We start from the raw sequence: 27,425 nt of genomic DNA, 5'->3' as shown, positions 1-27,425 counted from the left end.
ATGTTCATAAACATATGTTCATCATATGTTTAACATATATTAAACATATGTTTTTGATAACCATATGATTACCATATGTTTGTAAATATATGTTAGACATATGTTGAACATATGTTAATTTCATTTTTGTGTTTACTCATTTTCTTTATCCTTTGGGATTTTTTACACAACATGTATCACATATGTCTTATGCATATTTGAATATATGCCTTTAAATATTTTTTTTATTTTATAATTCATTGTTGGTACAAATTCTCTTTCTGAATTTCCCTCTTCAACTGATTATCCTGTTTTTACAACACTGAGTCTTTTAAAAATTGCATTAATTTTGCAGCTCCAGCTATCTGATGAAAAAAACAGAGAGAGAAATACAAATCATTTTTATTGTTGCAAATATCATATAGACAAGTTTGTTATTCTCCTGTGAATGGTTCTCACTCACTGCAGCTTTAATAGTTTCTGAAAAAGAAACAGAGAATGTAACACTTTTTAAGATGGTTTATAAGTTTATAATTGCCTCAGTTGTTCCATTATTAAAATAAAAGTATGAAGAGTATCAAGATCAAGTTGCAAATACAACATGAGTTAAGTTTTTTCATTCTATTCCTTAAGTAAATTTTGTTGAATACTTACATCATTGTAAGTTCTGGGGAGAGAGAGAGAGAGAGAGAGAGAGAGAGAGAGAGAGAGAGAGAGAGAGAGAGAGAGAGAGAGAGAGAGAGAGAGAGAGAGAAAGAGAGAGAGAGAGAAATTAATAACAATATACCTGCATTAATCCCACTTTTTGTCCAACTTCTTTTTCGATGTGCTGTTTATCATTTCACAAGTCAAGTCTAAACTTCTGTCTAAAATATTAATACAAATGCAAGTAACCACCATCAGACCTTTTAAAAATTTTCAAATTAAGAAGTGGAAAACCATTAATATATTTGTGTTATTTTTACAAAGTGAGATTTCAAATCTCGTTGAGCTTTAAGACTTTCACATTAATTTTAGTGTACATCACAAATTCCTTGTCAGTCTCCTGTTGAATTTAGATTCGAATTTTAATTGCTACATTCTGGCCAATGTATATTTATAATATTTGCTTTATGTAGATACTATTCACTAAATTAAGACAAAGTAATTAAAGGCCGGCTTTCAGTACATTCAGTATTTTGATTAACTCTGTCATTAAGGTTACTGTATTATAAAGTCCAAGTGGGATTCGAACTTACAACTTACAAAGTCGTTGCAATTATACCTACTGCTTCCCATAATATCCTGACACTTCCTGCATTCATTATTCCAGAACGCAATTGCAGTAAATCAGATTTCAAACGAGAGTTGCGGTGATTTGCAATAAGAGCCAGGCACGTACATCTATCGCCGGGAGGCGGGGTGGGGGGGGTGGGGGCAAGGACGGCTCTCCTCCATTATTCCATTAGAAATATTTCTTATTCACTTAAAGAAAATTGAGTTTTGAAGGAGCTGCCCCCCCCCCCCCCCATTTTGTTTTGTTTTTTTTTTGGGGGGGGGGGGGGGGCATAACACATTATAAGGAAATCAACAAAATTGACATTATTATAAAAAAGTTTTAAGTACCTCGAATCCCCCTAACTACGAATCAGTATTTTGACAATCATCTTCGCTAGCCAAGGGTTTTCGGTCCACTTTGCTTCCCAAAGTGGACCGAAAAACCTTGGCTAGCGAAGATGGGTGAAAATGCGGGGGCTTTTATTTCTCTGAAACAGTCATATATTGCTTTTCTTTTAATTCGCCGATTTTTTTTTCTGATCGGGATCGACATTTATAAGGGCAATGAATACCTGGGATTCTGTGGTGTAATTTATTTACCTTTATTAATTGAGTGTAAGTATTACTTGATAGTAAAAAAACTCACTTAAACAAAAAAATCGTATATTTCATTTTTTCTTCATACATGTATTAAATAAATCAACTTTAGCATGAACAGTTTTTCCTTTACGGCTGGAAACGCCCCTTTTTCTTAAACGGAAAGTATGTAAGATGCAATTACATGTAGGTATTAAATCCTTTTTATGCTAGCTTTGAAAAAAAAAAAAAACCAATATTTTATAATTTTTTATCCATAATTATGTTTGTGATAAGGACAACTTTTCCTCGCTATAACACCTATATATAAAGGTAATATAGTATGCGGTAATTTGATAAAGGTTTATCTTGGGACCGCTCGCCTATTATCGACCCATTATTTATAACCTTTGACGGGCTGAGACTTAGATCTAAATTGTTGGAATACTGATTAACTTTTCACAGGAAAATAGACTTCTCTGCCCCGATGAAAATCCCAAAAGATGAGGAGTGTTTTTCACGGATTTTTATTTTTTTCTATCCTTGGTTCTGTGCCCAAAGTTGTGGGCATTGTGATAGACGTACAGGCCTCTATTTGTGATCCGCCCCTTTTAAGGAATTCCTCGTCCGTCGTTCAGACTATCTCCATCAAATCCAGCACGAAGTCCTGTCAATGGACGATACAAACTGATCCCGGACGATGTCTGCAGATCTACTCCTCCCCGGGCGCGGATCAAGGCGGGGCGTACCTTGGGATTGTGGATGAGAATGAGACGGAGGGGATCCGCCCCTTTGTCAACACGACCGTGTGCTCGAGTCAAGTGTCCGTTAACTACCGGGGCAATCAGACGGAGCCGGGGACGCCTGGTACCGAGAGGACGGTTTATTACCTGGCGGTACCCCGACACAGGAACACGGAGGTAACTAACTCTCTCTCTCTCTCTCTCTCTCTCTCTCTCTCTCTCTCTCTCTCTCTCTCTCTCTCTCTCTCTCTCTCTCTCTCTCTCTCTCTCTCTCTCTCTCTCTCTCTCTCTCTCTCTGAATTATAATTTTAAAATATTCTTAAATATATAAAATGAAGAGAAAAACGTTGGGTAGGAAAATTCTAACGACTTTGTTTTTACATGCATTTGTATAGTTTAATCAAAATCAGATGCTTAGATTAATTCGTCTTCTCTTATGTTTTTTAAGATTTAAACTGTTACCACACATTTGAAGCGTTTCATTGATTTAGAAATTTATGGAAACTGTAAAATTAACTGTAAAATTAAAAGGAAAGAAATGAACTATTTTGATTTTATACAATTTGTACCAGAGACATATAAAATGTGTTATATAATTACAAAAGAAAATGTATGGTAAACTGTGTTCAAGACTTGTTTAAAATATTCAAAGCTCAAAGGATTCATTATTTTGAATGTGCTTTAAAACTTCTTGGAAATAGGCTTTACATGTAAGACAAGCATAAAAATGCTGATTCTCCGATCCTTCCACGTTAAGATTACGCATGCACAAAAGACTTTTTTACTACACCATCTAAACAAGTAAAGAGACCCCAATTAACTTCTTTCTGAACCAATATTAGGAATTACAATCACGTAACTCTCATACTAATGGAGAAGGCAATCCCTGGTTTTTAAACATGTAAACATGTAAACATGTAAACATGTAATTACGAGTGCAATTTTATCACTGCCTAATAACTGTAAAGGTAATTTAGAATTTGTTCAATTCTCTTAAGCTTATTTTTTTAAATATTGAATTATTTTAGCTATGATAAAAATTAACAGTGGGTTTTTTCTGCAATCAATATGTCAGCTTACACCCAAATTTAACTTAATGAAGAAGAATGATTTCCCTTTCAACGCTATAACAGGTTATGCATGGAAAGTTTTACGAACATTGTGTATTATACCACACATATGGAAAAAATGATATTCTAGAAACTCATGATATGAAAACACATGAATAGAAAAATTGGAAAGTATTTATTGTAATGCAACCTTAAGAACGCACGTAAACTCTAAGCCCTTGTTCTATCTATCATTTCATTTTTATTTTTTTTATTGAATTAGGACTTGCATGTATTTATCAGTCCGAAAGACGGTATAACTACCGTATTCTTTTACAGGAAGTGAATGACGTTATAACAACAACGACTTCCGCCGGAAATACAAACGACTCGGGTGGGACCAGCCCCGCTGTCATCGCGGTGTCGGTCTCTATTCCTCTTATTCTGATCGGGATCGGCGCCTGCTTAGTTTACGTCTGGTACAGGCGGAAGTACCCAGTGCGCATGATCGTAGGAAAAGATTTTAGTAAGTTCAGTAACCCGGCCTACAACAAGCGATCGTCTACCGCCACACTGGTCAGAGAGAACGCCGCCATAGACGACGATTATCGCCGAGACATCGAAGAGGGCGCTGCCTACACCGGCGTTGCTCATGACAACCCAGCTCTAATGGAGGACGATCCACAGTACCAGCCTATCCCTAGTCTCACCCACTCAATGCCGATATACGATAATTACAGACGGAGTTTTGAGGATTCTCCGCAATTACAGAAAAAAGCACCTGAGAAGCCGAAGAGACTGTATTCATCTGAACACGTGCCTTTTGAAAATGGCGAAGAGGAAGACGCATCAACAAAAGGCAAGAAGGACGCAACTAAGAAAATTGAAAGCGATGACAACAAAACGTTATATGAAAATGTAGAAAATAAAACTACCAAGATAAAGAGAATGGAGTCTTTGAAATCTCCCGATGACGTCACAGATCAGGAGTCTTTGGTCGGAAATGGTCACATGACCTATGAGGACGTAACTCCGTCAGAGGACGATCATTTGTACGAAACTACAATAACTGGCTCGACCAAGGCCTCACAGAAATCAGAATCCTCGACCCAGCCAACCATTAAATCAGAACCCCAAACACAGCCAACCATTAGATCAGAACCCCAAACACAACGATCCGTGGAATCAGAATCCTCGACCCAGCCATCAATGGAGTCCGAGTCTGAGGACGAATTTCCGGCGTATGAAAATGTTGCTTTTAAAGACGACGACAAATCCAGTGTTGAGGAGAACGTTGGCGCGGACTCCAATCATGGCGTCAGCTTAAATGCTTCGAATCATACGTCAGATAGCGACGATGTCACTGACGATGAGGCAACGAGAAGTATCGAGCCCACTGAACCAACCAATCTCGGTGAATCATTCCAGATCGTCTCCTCTGCCTCAGAACTAATTGAAGAACAACCTGAAGAAAAAACGAGACACGAAGCAGCTGACCAATCAACGATCTTTATATCACGTGATCAGTCGTTCCCGGAATCATTTTCTAGCGACTCTTTTGTTGTATTGAATGAATCTGAAGCTCATGAATCAGAAAACGAAGACGAGAAAAAAGAGACAAAGGTAGAACATATTCCACAAGAGTCTGATTTTGAAATCGACCTAAAGGACTCACCGGGCAAGGCAGAGGACACCAGTGATGATGGGCATGCGCCAGAAGTCGATGTCTCTGAGCATGCCCAGGACGCTGTGGCGGACAGATCGTTTGATACGGACGTCGATCATTTGAACATTTCCGTCTCGTCGATTTCCGATCCCGATGTTAAAAGTTGTGATAGTGCTTTCTCGTTTGTGTCACATGACCTGAAGTCTGTTGATGAGTCGTCCGATTCGTTTGAGGTCATTTCTAACGAGCTCGTCCATACTTCAGACGGAAATGTCAAGGCCAATGTTAATATCTCTGCTGTACCAATGACTGCAGAAAAGACAATGAGTGAAGTTCTAAAGGAAACCAATACTGTTGGAAATCCAGATGATGAAAACTCTTTACCTTTGTCAAAGACAATTGAATCTGAAATGATGATCTCTTACCAAGATTCAAATGAAAGGGAAAATAGCGACAAAGATGAAATTTCTTCAACTGAAGAAAAAGAAATCCTTGAGGAATTGAGCAACATTCGCCGCGAGAGTTCAACACGAAAGATTGCATTGGACCATGGGACTATTTCCTTCGATGATTCGGCGTCCAGTTCACCAAGCCAGTCGGACGATTCCGACGAGGAAATAGTCGAGGTACCGAAACCTAGCTTGGTGCGGAGGGAGAGCATCACACAAGATAACCCAGCTTTTGATTCGCCGAACATTAACATTTCGCTCAAGTTCACGTCTGACGAGATATCGGACAATCCCGAGCCACCGCGAGGGTTAACGAGACGGAAAAGCATAACACTGGACAACCCACTGTTTGAAAAGGACTCGGAAATTTCGAAAGAGCCCGAATCATCCCCATTAGACAGTTTTCATGTAATTGAGGCGGAGCCTTTAGACGAACCAATCAGTGAAGAGAGTGAAAACGAGGCCCATGATACGCCTGAAGTTGAGCTCCCTGTTCCTCAAAAGAAAGTATTGAAAATAAGCATGGACATCGGTAATGATGACGACGAAGGCAGCAGTTCACAGGAGGAAGATTCGAACTCCGAGCCCGACTCATCAACCGAAGCGTAACGCTTCATTCATGTGTAAATTTGTTTTTATTGGACGGTGATAACGTATAAACTCTTTCTGTATCTACATTCAATGATTTGTCAAGATACGGGCCAGGATAAAACTTTTAACTTTTTATGTTCTGTTAAGGTTGCGTTAGATTTGTAAATATTCTTTCATCTTGTGCCAATCCGTCAAATGTGATACTGAATTAATACTCAAATAAATCACACTGAAATTATTTGATCATGTATTCATTGCTGAATAAACAAAGTTTCCTTCAATATAAGTTTTATTAAAGGATATCACATTTTCCTCTGGACTCTGATATTCTATATACTTAAAAAAAATTATAGTTAGATTATAAATGTTACAGCTTATTTTTATTAAAAATCATATTTTACTTTGATGTAAAATCAAGTATATCCCACCATTTAGTTAACATTATTGAGTATGTGAGGCGCTAAATACAACAGTGAATGAAACATAACTAAAGAATGCTGATCTCCAGTAACATTTTTTCAACCACTAGTGTTTAAAAGTTGAATATATTAAGATGGTATGGGACATCTGTTGATATTGAAGACATTAACTTAATTGGATAAAATTACATTACAGGCACGTAGCATGCACTTTTTCTCGCAGCAATCATTTTTCTTAATTTTAAGCATAAAAAAGAAATAAAAATTGAACTTTATTTATTTTGCAACGATTGATAAGGACGTTTTACAACTTATATTAATATCTCTTGTTGGCACGGATGTTAGCGTGAGGGGGTCATTGATGTGGGAAGAAGCCGGAGTACCCGGAGAGAACCCACGTGTCCAAGCGGGCGACCGCCATACCCTATCACATAAAACCACTGTTGATCACGGGGATCGAACTCAGGTCGCAGCTGTGAAAAGCGAGTGCATTGTCAATTCGCTACTTGGACACCTTGGAAATAAAAATAAGGGACCCCCCCCCCCCCCCAGGGATTAGGATTATTTTGAAGATTTTGAATTTTTTTTTTGGCTTGTCAAGATATTTTGGATGAGTCTGGCCCCCTCCCACTTTCCAAAACGATGCTACGTGCCTGCCTAGCGAAGATGCGTGCCTGCATTGTAATCAAAATACTTTCACCGGTTTAGAATTTTTAAATTTTACAGTATTTGACCAGAAACCTAAAATTACAGATTTGTAACGAACGTTCTAACCCATTGCGCTACTCCATTACCATATTAAGGAATAAGGAAATGAGGAGTAAAGATCAAACCTACTACGCCACACCCCCCCCCCCCTCCCCCTCGGATTAGGTTTTTGAAGATTTTGAAAAGTTCCCCTTTTCTTTTTCTGTTTTTTTTTTTGCTTGTCAAGAATTTTGATGAGTTTCCCCCCCCCCTTTCCCTTCAAAAACGATGCTACGTGCCTGATTACACGTAGCTAACAATCACGGGAAAGAAAATATTTTAAAAATATAAATTATTTTATTGATATGAAGTACATCACAATATAGAGGTGTCCCATACCCCCTTAAGAGACAGGTACTTTGTGTTGCGGTACCCGAACCCTTTTTTGCTATCTGTGGAGTCATACACATGCAAATACAGGTAAAATATATTCACATGGGCCAACTATTAGAAATAATCAAATTTTCCGTGTCTTTTAAAATGAATATTTTCTTAATAGTTTCTTAATTTCCTCATAGTCTTTATATTTTAGGAATTTTATTTTGAGAGTATCAGGAGTCCATAGAATAAAAGACTGTTTGATCACCACGAAAATATACCATAATACGAGAGAATCATGTGTACAGAAATGATCCCCTCGAAAACCTGTTATTTAATAGAAACAGTCAACAAAGACATAACAGGAGATTATGTACCATTCTTTTATTTGTACATCGTATAAGACATAAATAATGACTGTAGTAAACAATGCTTTGCTACATTACAAAGTATATTAGTCACGCGATCTGTTACGTCATGAACATATATGTCTTAAAAATTGAGACAACTTTCGGGTTAATGTTTGCTATCAAACACATGTTCTATTCTCGCGGATGAATATTGCGCATGCAACTACTAGTAAGTAGAGTCCTATATCTTTATAAATGGACACTATTAGATTATTATATTTCAACAAAGCTCGAATTCAGTTCAAATCGTTAATCCATTCTGCAGTATAGAATGATATCATTATAACTTAATGTTTTCCCCTATAGAGTTAGATAATTTCAATGTCTAATAGCGCAGGAAAAAAGCGTGTGTAATATATTGTTTTACTAGATTTGCCTTGGATACATTTACACACATTGTCGTAACAATAAAAGTGTAACATCCGGGTGACTTAGTTTTTCGTGACGTCATAACATGGGGCTTTATTACACGAAGACGAGGTCCATTCGCTTCACGAGTTTCTCCAGGTTCCTGACTTCCGTTCTGAGGGACGAGGCCAGTGTCTCCAGGGTATCCTTGTGTTCAATCACCTGGATCGACTGCGTAATGGGGTCATACCGGAGGTCAACTGACCGCTTGATGGTGGAGACGTGGTCTCTGTAAATCAACCAATTAAATCATAAGATAGGTAGATCGATGACTCGTATTAAAAGTTACATGACATGTTTGTAATCAAATCAACATGTTTGATAAATCAGGAGGACATATTAAGTTTGACAGGTGACACCGGGGTGCCGCTCTCTTTGTTAGAACACAGAGGCATCAAATTACAGAAAACAGGGTTGCCAACTCCATCTTAATATACTTTTTTTATACTTAAATTAAAAAAAATTGCCCCCCCCCCCCCCGCTTGAAGCTACGTGCCTGCTCAGCAGACTGATCAACTTAACTTACTCCAAATCATTTTACCCAGAATACTCACCCTTTATCTACATCATTTTACCGAGAATGCTTACCTCATATCTTCATTATATTACCCAGAATCCTCTCACTTCATCATTTTACAATCATTTTACCGAGAATGCTTACCTAATACTGTGGTTTCATTAATATTCAAAGGTATCAATTTTCGTGGATAAAGTAAAACTGGCCAATGACCCTATCAATACAAAATGTTAATAGAAATTGAACACTCTTAATTTCGTGGATCAACTTAATAACAAAATCCACGAAAATTGGTATTCAACGAATATTGATGAAACCACAGTATCTTCATTATATTACGCAGAATCCTCTCACTTCATCATTTTACAATCATTTTACCCAGAATGCTCACCTCATTTTCTGCATCATGTCCTCAAACGACTCCACGTAGAAGTAGATCGGCTGGAGATCTTCGTCTGTATACTCCTGCACTGACGTCACAGTCGGGCTGAACGGAAGTTGCTTGGGGCTGTCCGAGAGCGCATGCTTCAACTCTCCGTAGGATGACAGGGTTCCGGCGCCGTAGGCTCGTAACTTTCCGTCTTGGCGAACTAAGCCGAACTCCACGGTGAACCAGTATAACTGTGTAGAAAGCAATTGATTTATAAAACTGTTTTATTCTATATATCTGTCATTCAGTTATTTTATAAAGCATACTTTTTAAATCAATCAATATACTCTGGTTTGAACAATATTCGTTGAATTCCAATTTTCGTGGATTTTAGTTTTTGGTTTTGGTTGTTATTTAAAAAATTTTGTTGTTTAGTCTTGGTATTTTTGTTTTGTTTTTTTTTTTTTTTTTTGTTTATTGAAATACAACATCTATCAACATATTGTGTTATTAAAATAATTTATCATGATATTAGGTATCCTTGAAACTTTGATTTTACTTAATTTACATGAATTGAAAACCGCAAATATTTAATTTAATGAAATCACAATACATTGTATATATAGCAAAATAATTAATTTGAATCACAGTATTGTTTTAATTTAATGTTTGGGTTTTTTTTACTTTTCATTTACGATTCTCTGTGACAGAGTGATGATCTTTGTGATGCTCTACATCTTGTTTGCATAATTATTTTAAATCTATCTACTTTAAGCCTGATACCGTTGCTAGTTTCTCTATTTCTTGATCTGATGCTCCGAGTGACGCCAGACCAATTTCCTGTGAGAACTGCGCAAATGCGGGAACAGACAACATTGGCACGTGGCCCAACAACTCGTGTACACAATCTCTAGAAAAATTGTTGGAAGATAATCATATTAAACTTATATTAACACACAGAGCTTATGCATATTATTACTGGAAAAAGAGATTTAAAGAAAGCTATTAATATAAGACATTGCTTTAATCTCTTATAATCTGTGGAGTTTTTTAGTTTTAACATTGACGTTAACCGTTCTTATTTTTAAACATGTTGCAAATGTTTTTTACATTATATACAAGATATTAATGTAACTATAATATAATTCTGGAGTCTTACTGACGTTGATACACATTCTTATGTAAAGTTTATATTTAGTATAGCATTGAATGATTTATTTTTGACGTCGTCATGGCAATAACTGCCGTCAGATGAGAAGGCAAATTAAATAACGCGCGTTAGCTCGTTATGATAATTTGTCTGCCCACCTGACGGCAATTATTGACACGACGACATCAAAAATAAATTATTTAATGCTTATATTTACATTCTTTTACTGATGAAATCAATTATTTACTTTAAATCGATATAAATTGCAGATCATAGAAGAAGTTAATTAGTAACGGCAAGAACAGCTGTTTCATAAAACCGGTTTAAACTGGTTACCACATAGACTGTTGAGTTGATATCGATGAGCATGAAAATATAATTCATGAAAAACAACTCTTGAATTTAGCTTTTACAAAAAAATGAACTTTTTTGTTGAAAAATTGTAAAATATGGTGTTTTGACAAGTTTTGAAATATATTTTTGACCGATAACATAGAAATCAATGTTCTGGATCTACTTATTTAAATTACATGTTAATTCATATGCAGTTATTAGTTGTTGCATTTAGAGGCATTTAGAAATTACAGAATTTAATTGGAAAACACAGTAGAATGTAAATATATTTGTTTGAATAACAACGTACGGTTCCGGGGAGTGGTCGGGCTTGGATCCGTGCCTTACATATTGTGTACATTGAAACACCCGGAAGGCAAGGCTAGCCAGGAAGTCTCTGGCGGAGAGTAAACCCGAAACCGGACGCAGCTGGAATCCGGTTTTACCTGTAATGCGATTTCAAACTAGTTCTCTTTATTCACCTCTATATTGCATGTTACATGGTGTACATGTAGATGAGATATATATTGTTGCTGTATGTGATTTAAATCATCATTTCATTGCACTCACGTTTGAGGAAGTTTGACACGTCCTCTAGGTGTGGTATATTTGTCTCCCTGTAGCCACAATCTTTCTCCAATCCCTTGAAAGCCTCAATATGCTCGCGACACGCATGCGTAGGAAACAATTCCTTTAGTTGCTTGTAAACATGGCCCCTGAAATGAATTAGCTGACACTTGATAACTGAAACACTTTTTCAAATTTTAGAATTGACATGTTACTTCCTTTATATAAAACGTGGGTATTCATATGCTCTGAAATGTAATACAATGTAAGATGTGCATGTAATTTATTCCAATTCAACTTGAAAATAACCCAATGACAAACATTCATGCAAATACTGCATAATGGTTCATCGTTTAATGTTAATCTGAATACAATCTTTATCTCATTAACACAACTCAAGTTCTGGATTTCTTATTCCTCTTCACTTTTTATTACGCCGTTTTCTCTGTATTTATGACTATCGTTTAGTGGTTTTTGATCGGGTTCGAAATACATCATTATATCGCAGCGATCTGTCAAATCGCCAGACCCAAACAGTTAGCAAATTCGTCAGCCGCCCCATTGTAAAACATCTCCTTTAATAGATTTCAAATGCAAATACAGTAATTTGTCAGCACTGGATCAAACTTGCAGAGTAATACAATGGCGCTCGATCGCTATCTGCCATCGCTAATGGGCCCTTTCCGACTTCTATCAACGCGTCGCCACAGAATCAGATTCTGGGAGAAATTCCAACACCGCAGTATTCCACCAGCCCTATAAGTCGACTGTTGACACCTGTATTGTGACCGCATGTTTTATTGGGCAGTTTAAGAGAATTAACATATTCAAGTCGGGATCGGTGATCGTATCATATTGCGTCCTCCAGATATTTTACTCTGAATACTCTATCAGAACAAAAAAAAAATTCATTACGCGGTTTCTGTGTTTCACTAAACTTCAAAGATCGCCCAGTTATGATGGGTTATTCTTAGATGCAGATCGTTAATTGGGTCATTTAAACTAGAGGCTAAATATTGTAAAATTAGCCGCTGAAAATATGTACAATGCATTAACACTTGGATCAGTTTATTCAATAGCCTTTGTTACTAAATATCGCTGGCAGCCGATACAGATAGTACTAATTTACTTTTTCTGTTATTTCTGCTCGACTCGTAACTCAGTTGTTTCTGGCTTTGTCAGTGTTTCCGCTGTGATTTCTAAATATTATGACAACTCATCTATGATTCGGCACGTTGATAGAATAGGCTCGTGATTGTGGGGTTTTTCTAGTTTGAAAAGGCAAGAGAGCTTAATAATTTCGAAACGCAGTATAAATAGTATAGTACATGTATGTCCAAACATGGTTTTTTCATAAAGGAATGAATTTTTCCAAACACGTTATCTGGAGAGCACCAGATGCACTCTTGAGTATGATTGGCAATACTAGCAACGTAATTTCTATTCTTAGTGGATACCAGGCACAACAAACATCGGTACTGAATGATGAGATAGTTATGGTATCACAGGGCATTAGGTAGAAATAGATCCGTAAGTTAAAGATATTTTAAGAAAACGGCTACGCCTAATGCACATTCTTGGATTTCAAACCTTTTATTGTACATCTAAAACTCATTGATCACTCTATCTAACTGAATGCAACAATACGGGCAAAAACACTTTACGGGGATAAGTTTCAGCACGAAAACTCAAATGACGTCATCAACTCACCACGTGGCTATTTCTTCCCTCGTATACTGCACTCTTGGTATTGGGTGACCGCTATGTGTAAAGAAAGTGAAAGTAGTTGAAAGTGAAAGTAGTTGATTGGCAATGTCAAGATGATGAATATATTCATTTACCAATTACTTACTGTTTATATTCGAACGCTATATCAGCAATCTGTTTCCGGCGTTTTTTGTACTCTTCGTCTGTAAACCCCTGTAAACAGGAAGTGACGTATGTGAAAATTTCAAGAATCTCTCTCTCTCTCTCTCTCTCTCTCTCTCTCTCTCTCTCTCTCTCTCTCTTAAAGTTAATTGTTAAATGTCCTCTTTGTAACAAACTATGAGATGACCTTGATATCAATTTTATTTGTGTGAAAAATTGGTCCAATTTGGGATCGGACACCCATACAAGTTAGTATAAAGGCTTAAGGTATTCTTCTGCTAGTATTATGTATTATAAACTGTTAAATGTACTGGTCTGACGTCAACCCATTTAAATTTAACAAAAAATGTTTACTTTTACATTATGTCGTCAAAAACTATCATACGTTCATATAAATACCAACTTAATCGATTAACTCGTACGAAATACCACTCGTACTCACATCGCTAACTTCCGCACTCTTATCAAATGAATCACTTTAATACTCCTTTTATGCAGCGATCGTTGAAGCAAATGAAAACTCGCTAAATACTTCTTTATTGTGCCTTAAATGTGTTTATGTAGAGAAAAAATCCCGTTCTAAGCGAGCGACTTAATGTATTGCCGTGTTTATTGCAGAGCAGAATCCACGGATGGAGAGTGGAGGCGAAGCACACAGGCAGAGATGGGAACGTACTCACTTAATATTTTCTTTTCGTCGGAATCTGATTTTTATTCACGAGTAAATCAATTAGGTTAAAAGTCTGCCCCGTCCGGTGTAAATTGATTCGAATCAATTATTGATAAATAAAACTGCCTTAATTGGTTTTTATGGAGACGGCGTCCATATTTACGGTCTTAATTACCCGCCAAAAACTCTCCAGCCCGACTAGCGCTGCTCCTCTGAACAAAGCATATGTTTTCTGAATTTGTTTGAGTGTAATGTACTGCAGTTATATGTTCATATAGGGAAGTTTTTACTGTTTATTAATTTAGTTACTTGTAGATATGATTTTGGTGGGGTTATTTTCTCTATTTTTTAGGGGGTTGTTTGTTTGTTTTATTTTTTATTGCTTCTTTTTTGGTCATTATCATATAAATTTAAATGTTAAAGATTACAGAATAAAAGTGAACGAGAAAGAAAGAAGATAGATGAAGAAAAGACATATCACACAGTACAGCGTCTAAGTACAACGACACAGGGAGTGATCACAGATATATACAGCATAGAAAAAAGACAGACAGACAGACAAACTACTTACCGGGTGATCACAGTCTAGCTCGGGTTCAAACTTGGTCACGAGGTGGGTACAATTGTCCAGTTCACCTATATGTCGAGGAAACCATGCATCTACAGGAAAAAAATAAGGTCAGTAAAAATGGGGTCAAACCTCCATTGAAATTTGGAATCCTAAAAGACAGTTCGGGGTCAAGACGTATTGTGTTTTTAGCAATTGAAGGAGGCTTAAATGTTTGTGGAGAGAAAATTTCAGTTTGAAGAATACGTTAATTCATGGCGATTGAAATTAGCAATGCTATATGATATTAGATATTGCTATACTTTGATCAAATCAGTAACGAAATCTACGAAAATTGGCATTCAACGACTACTGATGGTACTACAGTAATCAGGACCAGAGCAAGGTGACCTTGAATGTCGGCGTCCTTGTCCCCAATGACCGTCACCTCCTCCACCGATGGATTCTGACGTATGGCGTTCATCAATGATGTCACCTTTTGGCGGGAACATACGAATTGTATCAAAACATCGAAAATGGCTCCTGCCTTGTGCGACTTCCGTGATTCTATGTGGTCGAGGAACACTTTTGTGGTCTGAAATTTAAAAGAAATGATGTCGTTAAATGATAATGATGATGATATTCAACATAAAAATAATATGGCCTCTGTTGGGGTTTGAACCCTGTTCCTTCAGCAAACATATCCACCACTCTACCGATCCACTTAAAGGGTTAATCAACTAGCCAGAGCTAGTTTTATAATAATCTAAGTTTGCTTCAATATAAACGAGATGATATGTATGTAGTACTGTACAAAATAAACACGAGATGTTGGACACGTAGTCCTTTACAAACACAATGATTCCCCAAAACCTGAGAAACTGGGGGGTTTTCTGCCTACGTATACCTAACAACATAGAAGTAGTTCAATTAAATTACAAGCTTTAGTTTTTTATAGAGTATAGACACATGCACGGATCTAGATGGGTAAGAAGGGTTCGCACCCCCCCCCCCCCCACCCTTCGGAAAATTTCTTAAAATTTCATAGTGAAAATGACTCGGACCCCCTGAGAAACTGAGATATCCTCACAGGATGAATATAATATGTAACTGAATGGCATATTTGTGCCATTTAGTCACCTTTACAGACCATTCAGTTATCATTCAGTTGACTGAATGGCAGAGATTCATCCTGTGCCCTCGGATCCGCCCCCCCCCCTTCCCAGATTTTTTTTTCTGGATCCGCGCATGGGACATGTATGCAAATGGCATGTTTGTGTGCTGCTATAAACAGTCAATTGCAAACAAGAAACTAATCCAAAAAGATTTTAGAAAAATTAAATGAAGTTACTTATAAATGTACTCTACTTTGGTAACTTAAACGTCGTACTTTACCAAGAAGAATGTCTCAACCTCGGGAATTTTGGGATTTAATAGTTGTAAATATTTAAAGTCAGTACACTTTAAATGTGATATAAATGAATAGTTTATATACACAATTATGTATATAAAAAAAATCAAAATTGTTCATCATAAGACTCAACCATTAAGAATGGGGTTTTTTTTCTTAAAAATTAAGTATTTTGATTTAAAAACCACCTAACAAATTCAAATGTAGAATTGTGATTATTTTGAACCTTTTTCCACTTGGGTTAAACTCGTCTGATTTTGAAGAGGTTATACGAAATTTAAAAAAATTCATATTCCTTACCTCAAAAGAATTCCATTATAACGTTTGCTTTTCAGAAATCCAACAAAAACTGTGTCCAAATGAGGACCTTGAATTCCTTATATATAGATAATCAGCTAATTTTCTAAATTATAAATTTATTATGTTTAGGGTATGTTGTACCATCTAGTTAAAATGGTTCTCTCTGTGTCTCATTTTGTGATTTTTACGATAAAAGTGCCGGAATAAAGTCGCTCGGTTTTTATTCAACTTTTATTCTAGTGGCAAAATAAAAATGGCTGACACTTTAGTAAGCTTGCTAGCATGTTTACTTAATCAGTTGCTAGTTCCAGTCTTTATTGGGACAAACTTGTATTTTGAGATAAATGTTGTCTCATTAAACATCACCAGCTAACGAAAGAAACTATCAGCGCCCACAACTCCTTTTTTTTTCATGCATGTATTCGCAAGATAGGTGTGTATGGTTGCAACAGCCCTGATTAACAGTAATACAAAATGCTGATAAAAATCATTATTTATATTCTCTGGTTTGTTTGATTTTGTTTTTGGGGTTTTTTGGGGTTTTTTTTTTGTTTTTTGTTTTTTGTGGGTTTTATTTTTTTTTGGGGGGGGGGGGGGGGGGGTATTTTTTGCAACGCAGTTTTCTTTTGGCTAATTAGTGCAAACCAGTTAACATTTGTTCAAACGTTTTCGCTGTCGTTAAAACAGCTTTAGCATAAAATGTACCAATGCGCATGTCGTTTTATACAATTTATTGTCATTTCTATAATAATGAGGACAATTCGTCTTTATTTCTGTACTTCGTGTTAAATATCTGAATTATAATGCTACTGAGCAAGAGTAAGCGGTAAAATCTAAACTAACTCAAGTTATCAGCGGCCGTGTAACATACATGTATAGGTAAAAATTCAATGAATTACTTAATCACCAGGGTTGGGAGGGGAAGGGGGTTGCCCGTGGTTACCTGTAATTTTATAGATTCCAAGACATATTCATACTTTATTTAAGTTTGTCAACTCTGCCATACCAACATCCTGTTATTGCACTACGAAACAATTCTGCAGAAAATAAACACTGTTAGAAGACAGGAGGAAACAAAATGTATTGTTTTAATTAAAAACAATATGAGATGATTATGACGCTGGACAAACGGGTATAAATAGTCTAGTAAGGGCGTGAAACAATACATTGCCGACGCCCGACGCCAATACAGACCAAGGGACGGTATAATTAGTGTCACAAGTAGTAGATTAGACGAATGTGTTATGGATGGGAGTTTAAAAAATCAGCAAAAAGAATGCGACATTTTTTTATCGATCATGTTTTTTTTATAGGGACTAGCTATATAGCAGATAGGTGTAGACAAGACTTGGGTGTAGGATTTATTGGTTAAACAATTATAATTAGCAACGCGCGGGAATTAGGTAACATTTTCCATTAACATCAATGACAAGGCAGGGATGGGTTTCTAAACTCGATAGTGAACAAGAGACCTCGGGACCAGGAGTCGGCATTGGAACCACAGAAAAGTAACAGATTTTATAAGACTTCAAAGCGCAAGTTTCATTGAGGGTCAAATAGGGTCAATTGACGTAAGAGTGATGTAAAGCTAGACCCCAGAACGAATCAAATCAAACGTAGCGAACCGTGCCACAATTGGAAACATTAAGTATTCAGAACTCTTTCAATACAGAAGGAAAATTACTTTTTAAAATCGGAAGATCAAAGCATCGGACATAGCGATATGATCTCAATTTATACAGAGTGCTGAACATCATAGAAATGCGAATTGATGATTGATCTCTTAGGCGTTTGTTTACAAGGGGTGATTCAAGGAGGAATAAGTGATGGCGAATGACATTGATCTTAGTTACTGCGATTCTTGTCGGAGAGGAAATATTGAAAACAAAATAGATCATTAGAACTCTTCTTTGTGGGACAAAATGCTAAAAACGGATCATCTTTGTCTTCTGTTTGCTTTGATATAATTATCTTTTGACTTTTTGTGTACGTCATACTATTTTTTTCAATCGGAAATCTGCAGTACAATTTAGCTTAATTGCAAATTCTAAATGACGTTTGTTTAAATTTATAAAATAAATCATTATCAGGTGAAACATATCTTGTCTAACTATGTGTAACTTGTAACAATTATCTCATTGGTGAAAAACCACGACCTTCATATTTTTCTGCCTACAAACTGTGCAATCTATACAGCGTCTAAAACAGTTTTGCTGCCGATCCATTTCACCGAACCTAAACTCATAATTCTACAAATGAACAGTCGTTTCTGAAGTGCATGTAAACAAAATGACACAACTTACTTCAAATACACGAACTATCCGGGACAATGACGCCGTCATTCCCTCTTTTAGTGTGACCAGTATGACGTAGAGCCGTGAGGGGTCGGTTTCCACGGGAGACGGGGTATCCCCATTCTGAGTGAACACTTCCTCTTCCTCGCTGATGGAGCCCCGGTTACTGATGGTGCGCTCTCGTTTCGCGAACTCGATGTTTGTCACCGTCTCAAACCGCGCATCCTCAATCAGGCTTTTCCGGCGCCACGATCCGCCATGCTGGAAAAAAATCCCCAAAAGTTATTATCAATCTGGTCAAGTTATCGGTCATTGAATTGTGTAACGTTTTTATGCACAAAACATGGGCGCTAAAACATAACAAAACAAAAAGCCCAGCATGATGTGCCCACTGGGCTCACAACCTTTGCCCAAATGGGCCTTCGAGGCAGCCCATATCTTGGCATAAACAGGAGTAAAAGGGAAAACCATGCTGTATAATGTATGCAAAACTGTCCTTTTATTTTATTTATTGAACTTCAGTTTTCATTTAAGATTCATTTGAAAAGATTTCAAGATTTTAAAGTAAAAAAAATCGTGATAATTTACATTAGGCCAAATTCATAAGTAGTGTGCATTCCCTCTCCCGACCAACTGACGGAAATTAAAGTACCTGACTCAAGATATTTTTTCCAACAATCCTACAAATATATCTCACTACGATTTAAATCAAACCGTCACAACTTCTTTTTATTTGATTGTCGGGTAAAGGACCTTCCACATGATCTATTGGACTGTATCGTTATAATCAGACTGAGAATATCTTTTCTTTCAACAAATTGATCGCAGATTTTCGTGCAATTTGGAAAAAGAATTATATATTGCTTTACCCTCCGAAACAAAATTTGAACACGGACTCGGAGGAATACAAACAATTTTCAAAGGTGGCCTTAATCAACGACACATTGAAGAACCGTTGTCCACAAACCTAAGTGTCAACAACAATTTTAGAATTTTGCCCACGAAAATTCTAAATATCACAATGAAAAGTTTTGATAAAACCTCAAATTCTTCAGACCATAAGATAGGCTTAATCCAGAAAAGTGGGCTTATTTCATAGTTAAAATAGTTCTTTGTTTATATATTTGAACTTATTTGTTATTCAGCTAAAAAAAATTAATAAATAAGTGCAAAATAGATGTTTGAACCGGATTTCCTTTTTGTAATGACTTTGCAACGAAAATTCAATTCAGAATTCACGGTATGGATTACTTTGGGCGAAGTATCTGTGATGAATATGTATTTTAGCGATTGTATACATAACTCTTCAATTTTGTTTTAATAATTATTTTCTAATCAGCTCTTAATAAATCTGTAGTTTTGTGCAAGCCTTTATCTCGTTTTGTGATATCTAGTAATTTGTTAATTGTGATGATTTCTGAAAAAACTTTCAATACTAGTACATGTACATTAAATTAATGCGCTTTGACATCTACCTGTAACAACTAAAGGCCTATAAATAGTGATATGCGGAGTTGGAAAGTGTAACCAAACCTCTATTTATATGCTGTATAGTTGGCATTGAGGAGGAACCTTTACAAGCAGGTGAAAAAGATAAAGTATCGGTACTCCAATCTACATTATAGTTGTAAACTTTGGACTTCCTGAAATTATGAGAAAATTTTTTGTTTTATTTTCTTTATTTCCTCGTGATTTGATATAAAACCAAAGAATTGCGTAAGATAAGAAACATTATAATGTACGTATTGAATCCACAGAATCTTAGAAACAAAAATATAACGGAAAATAATGCACCCATTTCAGACTTTACATGCAGGGTTTGCTATAACAATCCTCCGGTCTATATTGAGTCGGTAGCTGTACCACACACGGCCGGGCGTTGACAGCATAAATATCGGCGTGTGATAATCAATGCAGTTATATGATGCAAATTCTGCAATTGTGCTGGAAACCAGGGACGCGAAGTCGAAGAAATTCAATCTCTTGATTTCAGCATGACAAGCTGGTGCTTTATCTATAAGTACAATCAATGAGGGGGGCAAACACCAGTCGGGTTTTAGTTTTGATTTTTGCCTTTTCTCGGATTTCCACGTTCCATACATCGTTTAGGGTTTCTTATTCTATATCCGGTCTGAACTGTATACAGTTTAATTATTGCCATTAGTTGAGGAAGCACTCTATCAGAATCTTCTTTTTTGATCTAAGGGATTTTTTTAGTTGACATGTGTAAGAAAAACTCGATTTTCAATGATACAATTCAGAAAAATAGATTTAATTCTTTTTTGTTGGTACTTTAATGGTAGTATGATGTATATATGGGTATTCTGTTAAACAGTCTCACCTTCTTATTATGATATGCAAGGGAATAATCTATTGGTATTTCAAGCTTCCTTTTGTTATTTCAGTCAACTTTTTCTTTGATTTTCTCCTCTAAACATCGAGAAATATATTCACTGGATCTCAAGAATCGTCTCTCATCGTGATCTAATTAATTTTGAATTCAGAAATTGTAGTACATGAAGAAACTCATTCAAACAAATTGATTTAAATCAGATCCTTTGATCCGATCATGTACATCGCTACTCAATATTGCCGAGTTTTATGAATAATTCTCCGCGTTGTTAAGTCCAATACCCAGAGTTCCCGGTAATACCCAGAATTCCCTGGACTCCTGACGGGGGAACGAAGTGAGTGACATCTAAGTGTGTTTCGTGATTATTCCCGATTTACGATGGCGGTCTAACAAAAATATTCATTAACAAAATAAACACTCAGAAGGAGCGCGAAGAGTGGAGCAAACACTGGAACAATGGAGACAAAGCAGGAAATCTTCAATCCGGGGATCCGACATCACAGGCTTAATGTTATCTCCCTTTGAGAGGTCTAGATTACCTCCCTTGAGAGTTATATTTTGTCTCTCTTTGAGAGTTGACACATTCCTTTGGACGGTACTGTCAATGTTTAGTTGTGTATCAGCACCGCGATCTCAGAGTTATCGGGAGGTTTTTGCTGATGTTTAATTTTCATCAGTTACAGCAGTATTTTAAACATCCTAGCTTTATTGTTATAGCTTTAAAAGAGATATAAAAAAAACATGCAAAACCAAATAATTTCTACATATATCAAATTAACTGAAAATTTAAAAAAAATCGAAAAATGCAACCAAAAAAATGCAAAACTATAACAAATTGTATTTGAAGAATTAAAACTATTAATATCAAAGTTTAACACCTTAAAGATTATCTAAGAATGTGAAAATAATCAGATGAGTGAGTGGCTTATTATCTCCATTGTAGTAGAGGGATTAGTTACGGACGGATTGAGTTCTCGGACAAGTCGATTTTACTCTGCGTTGATACAGAGTTAACAGTCGCTATATTAAGATTTATAGATCTAAGCTCTTAAACCGATAAAAAAAAAAACATAGTGATACAGAGACAATTACTGGGCATTTTGTATGCAAATATTTCCAATATTTGGTTGTTAATTAACTTAGAATTATGCGCGGAAAAATAAAACAACTCCCCCAATCCTGTCCATTAATTAATCTTTTGTGTTGGAAGTCCAAACATTGCGTACTCGGAAAGACCAATATTTTTACAGATAAATAAAACCCAATTTGTGACATTTAATACTGGTATATCGGTTAGGAATAATAAGTACTTTTCTGATTACAAGCGTTTCCGTGATTGAATCAATTTGTCACTGCTATAAATAGTATTCGTTTCAGGCCGTTTATAAATTTAATGATAATTTTTTCTAAATCTTCTTAACTTTTTTAATCGTTGTTATTTGAAAAGTCTGTACAAAAAAAAATCAGGATGCGTTACGTCACGGGGCAGCGAAGGTTTTGGGAGTTGATTTTAATCAACTCTCCTATGCAGTTACTCAGGCAAACCGGAGGAAAACAGTGTTTGGACCTAAGCACAAATCATCACTGCTGACAACACTTGGTACTTTTGAGTACTTGAAAATTTTAAATTCGATGTTATGTATTCAAAAGCACTGTTTTTCAAGAATACAATGTTCCTTAAAAACAGCCAGATTTTAAATGGAACAAGCAATTTAGATATTTTTTGTAGTCGTATGTATCCCAGAGTTCTACATTGTGTGAATACAATTTTCCAAAAAATATTTTGTTTACTGATACACAATACCTTGTAAAGTGTAATGGCGTTACTTCTATATTAAGATATTACGCAACTTGATTTATATCGGGGTTTCCGTCCGTAACTCGGAATTCTTGTCGGTAAAGTCATAATTCATATTCGAAGAAAAATGTGCGTAATTATTCAAATATAAGTAAGAATCTACTTGCCAGGCGAAATTACATATCTTTGATTTTAAATTAAAAAGTAATCAATGAAATCAACTCCCGTTAGTACTTCAGTACTTTGATTTTTTAGAGCGTTGTTTCGTTCTTATAGTTATCAAACAGTGAGCCAGACGAAATCTCTATTAACGAGGCTTGATGGTAATGACCGTTAAGTAGTATTTTTCTACCTCCAAACAAAAAAGAGTTTTATTAACTTCAGCTCCATGTCAATGATTTTTACAATTGCTTTATGATTTTTTCTTTTTACAGAAATCAGATGTTGATTGTTGTTAGCGCAGTAGGGTTAGCCAGTCAGAGGATGATATCCAAACGTTCACCGCCCATACTCGACCTCTGGTGCAAAGAACTAATGCCTTGATATCCCACCATTTCTTATCGGCAACAATGGAGTCTAATTCAACGTTTCTCGTATCATGAACAGTTTTTAGAAAGAAAGATCAGCTGAAAAGTCAAATATACACTAACGTTAGGACGCACGGCTTCTTTAATTTTTCTTAACCTGACCAAGAACATTTTTTTTTCCGGCTGATTGGTAATTACTGGGATCATAGAATGATTAAATATTAATTTTAGTGGCATAATAGAATTTCTCTGAATTTCGAAAATTAAAGAAAGGGTGCATGGTATACATACTTCTGTTAAGTCATTCATTGCTAGAAAGTTTCAGATGGGGGGGGGGGGGGGTGGTAACCATATAATGATGATACATGTACATGTATGATTCTGCAAAGCAGTATATTATATTGCTTATATATAAAATATAAACTCCTAATTGAACATGCATCCTTTGTCATGTTTTAAAATATACCTTTTTGACAAACGGTGAAATATTGGCCCATTGGGTGGGATGTTAAAGACATATCTACATGTATATTTATCATTGTAAATATATCATAAATAGAACCCATGTCACTATAAAAAAAAATAGATTACTTATAGTAAAACATCGTTTTTATGTTTCTGAGCTTTACATAAAAAGTTGAGTAAAACGGTGTACATAATGCGATATACTTTGAGTATTTGGACGGCGGGCCTCCACCAAGGAGATAGAGTGCAAGGTCTGACATTTTCATTCTGAATTTTAAATTTTCCCCAATACAGATTGACACGGCATTAAATGTATTGTTCTAAACGTTTTGATGGATTGATTTCTGGTAATGTGCTCTTATTTGTTCGGAAACTAATATTACGTAAGAGAGAGAGAGAGAGAGAGAGAGAGAGAGAGAGAGATCATTTGACCCTCACCAAAGGAATAAGGATCTCAAATTCTAGTTTTATCTTTATATCAGTTCAATACTTTGTTACTTATTTTCCATTTTCTAATTTATACTTAATTAAAATGTTATGATGCTAATAAAATTCATTAATTACAATAGGTTATTTTCTTTATGAAATTTTTGTGTGTATAATTATACCCACGACATAGAAAGCTGGAATCTAGTCCAATGTATTGAATAAATCTTGACTTCATCGAGAAAGTAAAGTACACAAAATGCCTTCGTATCTACCAAATGAGAATTAACTCGATCCTAAATTAAAAACACAATGAAATAAATGAGGGCCTCTTGTTCGCGGAATTCCCCGAGCAAAGCGAACCGAACTCCTAAAAGTCAAACTAATCTCCGGGGAAAAAAACTTATAAAATAAAATCCGAAATCGCCGTTTTATTGTATGAATATTTCATGTACAATTTGATATTTAATTGGCAGTGAGTGAGGGCTTATCTGTGTTTTATCAGAGGTTTGTACTTGTAACATAGATCGTGATTGAAAGTTTATTTTTTTCTATTTAGACATTCTGTGCATTGTATTTATGTACCATAAAAATATGTTCAAATCAAATCAGTTTTTTTTCTTAAACTGAAAATTTACGTTATACAATTTGCTAGTATTATAATCCTGGGCTGCGTTTTACAAAAGAACTTACGACTTACGACCAAATTAATGCTAATTAATCACAAACTAATCAATGTTTTATTCTCATGGCTGTAGAATATTATTATGGACATCAGAGTAGTTGTATAAATAAAGTTCTGTCTAAGTTTTGTTTTTATATATCATTTCATGAGACTGAAAATATTTATTACTTTGTCGTAAGCTCTTTTGTAAAACGCAGCCCAGAGTGCTAAAGTTTTGAGATAATATAATGCATAATTTCTTCTGGCTATTTAATGATTTTGTAATTATTAGTTCTCCCCTGTTGGTTTCACCTCATTTGTATAGATAACGTAAAGTTTGTCATATGATTACGTTATGCTAACTTCTCCATATGTTTAAGTTACGATAGCGTTTCCTTATTTTTACGTTACAGTAGCTTTGCTCTCATGGGTTTACGTTACAATTAATATATTAGCTTTATGTTTACGTTACGCAAGCTATAACGTTACATGTTTACATCACGGTAGCTTCGCCTTATATTTAAGTTACGTTACGTTACGTTACGTTAACTCACCTCTTGGCTGTAACTTTTCTGGAAGGCGAGTCGCCGTTTAACTGTCGCTGGGTCCTGGGTTGGTGAAATAACGCTCGCTTCTGTAGCAAACATTTTCTCAATTTCTTAACAAATTCACAGATTCTGTTACGGTCCTGTGTCTTTGGACAAATACTTTTTTAAATTTTCCAATTCCTATTTTTTTCCTTTAAAAAATTCCTTTTTCCTTAACCTGGCTCTATGACCTGTTGTTGTAAATTTTTGGCGATAATTCAGAGTTTCATTAATTGAGCGCAGACCCCGGTGCTTGTTTTCCTGTGTAGCAGAAGCAAAGATACGGACCGGAGCCAGAACTCACGTTATATACAGAGTCATCGATCCCCCCGCAGGAAGCTCAAACCTACACGTAAAAACAAAACGCATTCGTAGCTATACCAAATAGGTCCCCAGTATGTGTTCTTATGTAAAAAGCGGACATATTTTGTTGATATTATGAGATTTTATTTAACTTTATTGGTTTTCCCTTTTGAGAGATATAGGGTATCAATAAATGTGTTAATTGTAAGACAAACACAAGTGTGGTCCTTTTTCCCCTCCTACGCCGGAGAGTCGTGACGCGTAAAAGGGTCGAGGTGTCAAAACTCGGGTAGATTCACAATATTTGTATCCAAGATTTTGAAACATTTAAAAGCATGAGATGCAGATGAATAGATGATCATTGACTTTCGACGCTTGGGTTTACAAACGACACTTAATAAAGTCGATATCAACTTTTAATACCGCAATCGTCTGCTAAATGAAATTTGGCGCGATCCTTTCTGTTCCTCTCCGGCGGGAGTCCTCGTTCTAAAGGCATCAAATGAACTTCGGTTTTAACAGCGTTATTGAGCAGTCCTACGGACTTGTGAAGCAGTAATCTGGAAATGATTTTTTTATATGTTGTTTCAACCTTTGATTAACTTTTGAGTTCGATTTGTTGACAAATAGCTCTTGTAATAGCCCGCCGATAAAAATCAATGGGGAAGTCTATAGTATAATGTCAGATCCATTAAAAGTAAATAAATAACAATTCAAAAATCAACCGTGTGACCGATACCACATCCATTAATTGATGTTTGAACCTTAGTCTGCTAATCTCTCTCTCTCTCTCTCTCTCTCTCTCTCTCTCTCTCTCTCTCTCTCTCTCTCTCTCTCTCTCTCTCTCTCTCAAAGTAACGATGTAACGATGCAAGCGCGAGTGTATATGAAACCAAAAAGAAACCTGATTATTTGGTGAAAAAAGCATCATCACGGCGATCTAAATAGTCTTAAAACAGTGTTACAAATTAACTGGAAAAGACAGACATTCTAGATATAATTAGTCTGCTTGTAAGATTAAGTACTTGAAACTTTTTGAAGATTTGTCTGACCAATTTTTTAAAAATCTTTTTTCAAAATATTTTTGACAGTTTTAAGGAAGGAAAGCCCAAAGAAAATTTTAATGACAAAAATTAACTTGTATTAAAAATTTATCCATATATCTAAATCGTTCCATCATTTAAATCGTTCAATCGTTATCTTAAACTTTATTGTTTACTTCAAGAGCATCTTCCCAAGTCAAGAGTTTCTGATCTGCACCGCTTCTCACAAACGACACAAATAGAATTAAGGTGGCTCGGTGATCAACAAACTAACCATCAGATCTAAAAATCTAAAGATATGATTTATTTACCTGTATTTATTTACCTACAGGTATTTATTTACCTGTATGACACAAAACAGCGTGCGGGGTTTCTAAGCCCGTCAAACTCTGCCTTTTCGGTCAAGGGTTTATGAATAGCGGAGCGGATCAGAAACTCTTGATTTGGGAAGATGCTTCAAGAGGTGAGAAATTGTTACAATTCAATTTTTTTTTATTTCAAAATTGAATCTTATTTATTTGATTGTCTTTTTAAAGTCATGCCATGTTTCTAGTGTTCCAATATAACAGATTAGTTTAGACATTAGATAAATTACTGTAAATGCGGAATTTATAAAATA

The 27,425-nt window shown here is 35.8% G+C and overlaps 2 protein-coding genes across 2 annotated transcripts; one reads left to right on the top strand and one right to left on the bottom strand.

The window, feature by feature from the left end:
- Window positions 1-2,224: 2,224 nt before the first annotated feature.
- Window positions 2,225-6,355, top strand: LOC128186181 (uncharacterized). The gene is made up of 2 exons (XM_052855947.1): window positions 2,225-2,732; window positions 3,944-6,355. The coding sequence occupies exons 1-2, from the start codon at window positions 2,316-2,318 to the stop codon at window positions 6,326-6,328; spliced, it is 2,802 nt and encodes a 933-aa protein (XP_052711907.1). The 5' UTR covers window positions 2,225-2,315; the 3' UTR covers window positions 6,329-6,355.
- A 1,803-nt stretch (window positions 6,356-8,158) lies between these two features.
- LOC128186197 (tyrosine 3-monooxygenase-like) lies at window positions 8,159-25,736 on the bottom strand. The gene is made up of 11 exons (XM_052855975.1): window positions 25,428-25,736; window positions 18,650-18,901; window positions 15,047-15,230; window positions 14,660-14,748; window positions 13,402-13,469; window positions 13,260-13,310; window positions 11,553-11,698; window positions 11,293-11,428; window positions 10,283-10,409; window positions 9,521-9,750; window positions 8,159-8,841 (listed from the first exon to the last, which is right to left on the bottom strand). Exons 1-11 carry the CDS (start codon window positions 25,518-25,520, stop codon window positions 8,670-8,672), a joined length of 1,548 nt encoding a protein of 515 aa, XP_052711935.1. The 5' UTR covers window positions 25,521-25,736; the 3' UTR covers window positions 8,159-8,669.
- Between the last annotated feature and the right edge of the window lie 1,689 nt (window positions 25,737-27,425).

Source organism: Crassostrea angulata, chromosome 5 (assembly GCF_025612915.1).
Source record: "Crassostrea angulata isolate pt1a10 chromosome 5, ASM2561291v2, whole genome shotgun sequence".
NCBI classification, from domain to species: domain Eukaryota; kingdom Metazoa; phylum Mollusca; class Bivalvia; order Ostreida; family Ostreidae; genus Magallana; species Magallana angulata.
The sequence above is the reverse complement of the archived record's forward strand: the minus strand, read 5'-3'. Positions and strand labels throughout refer to the sequence as shown.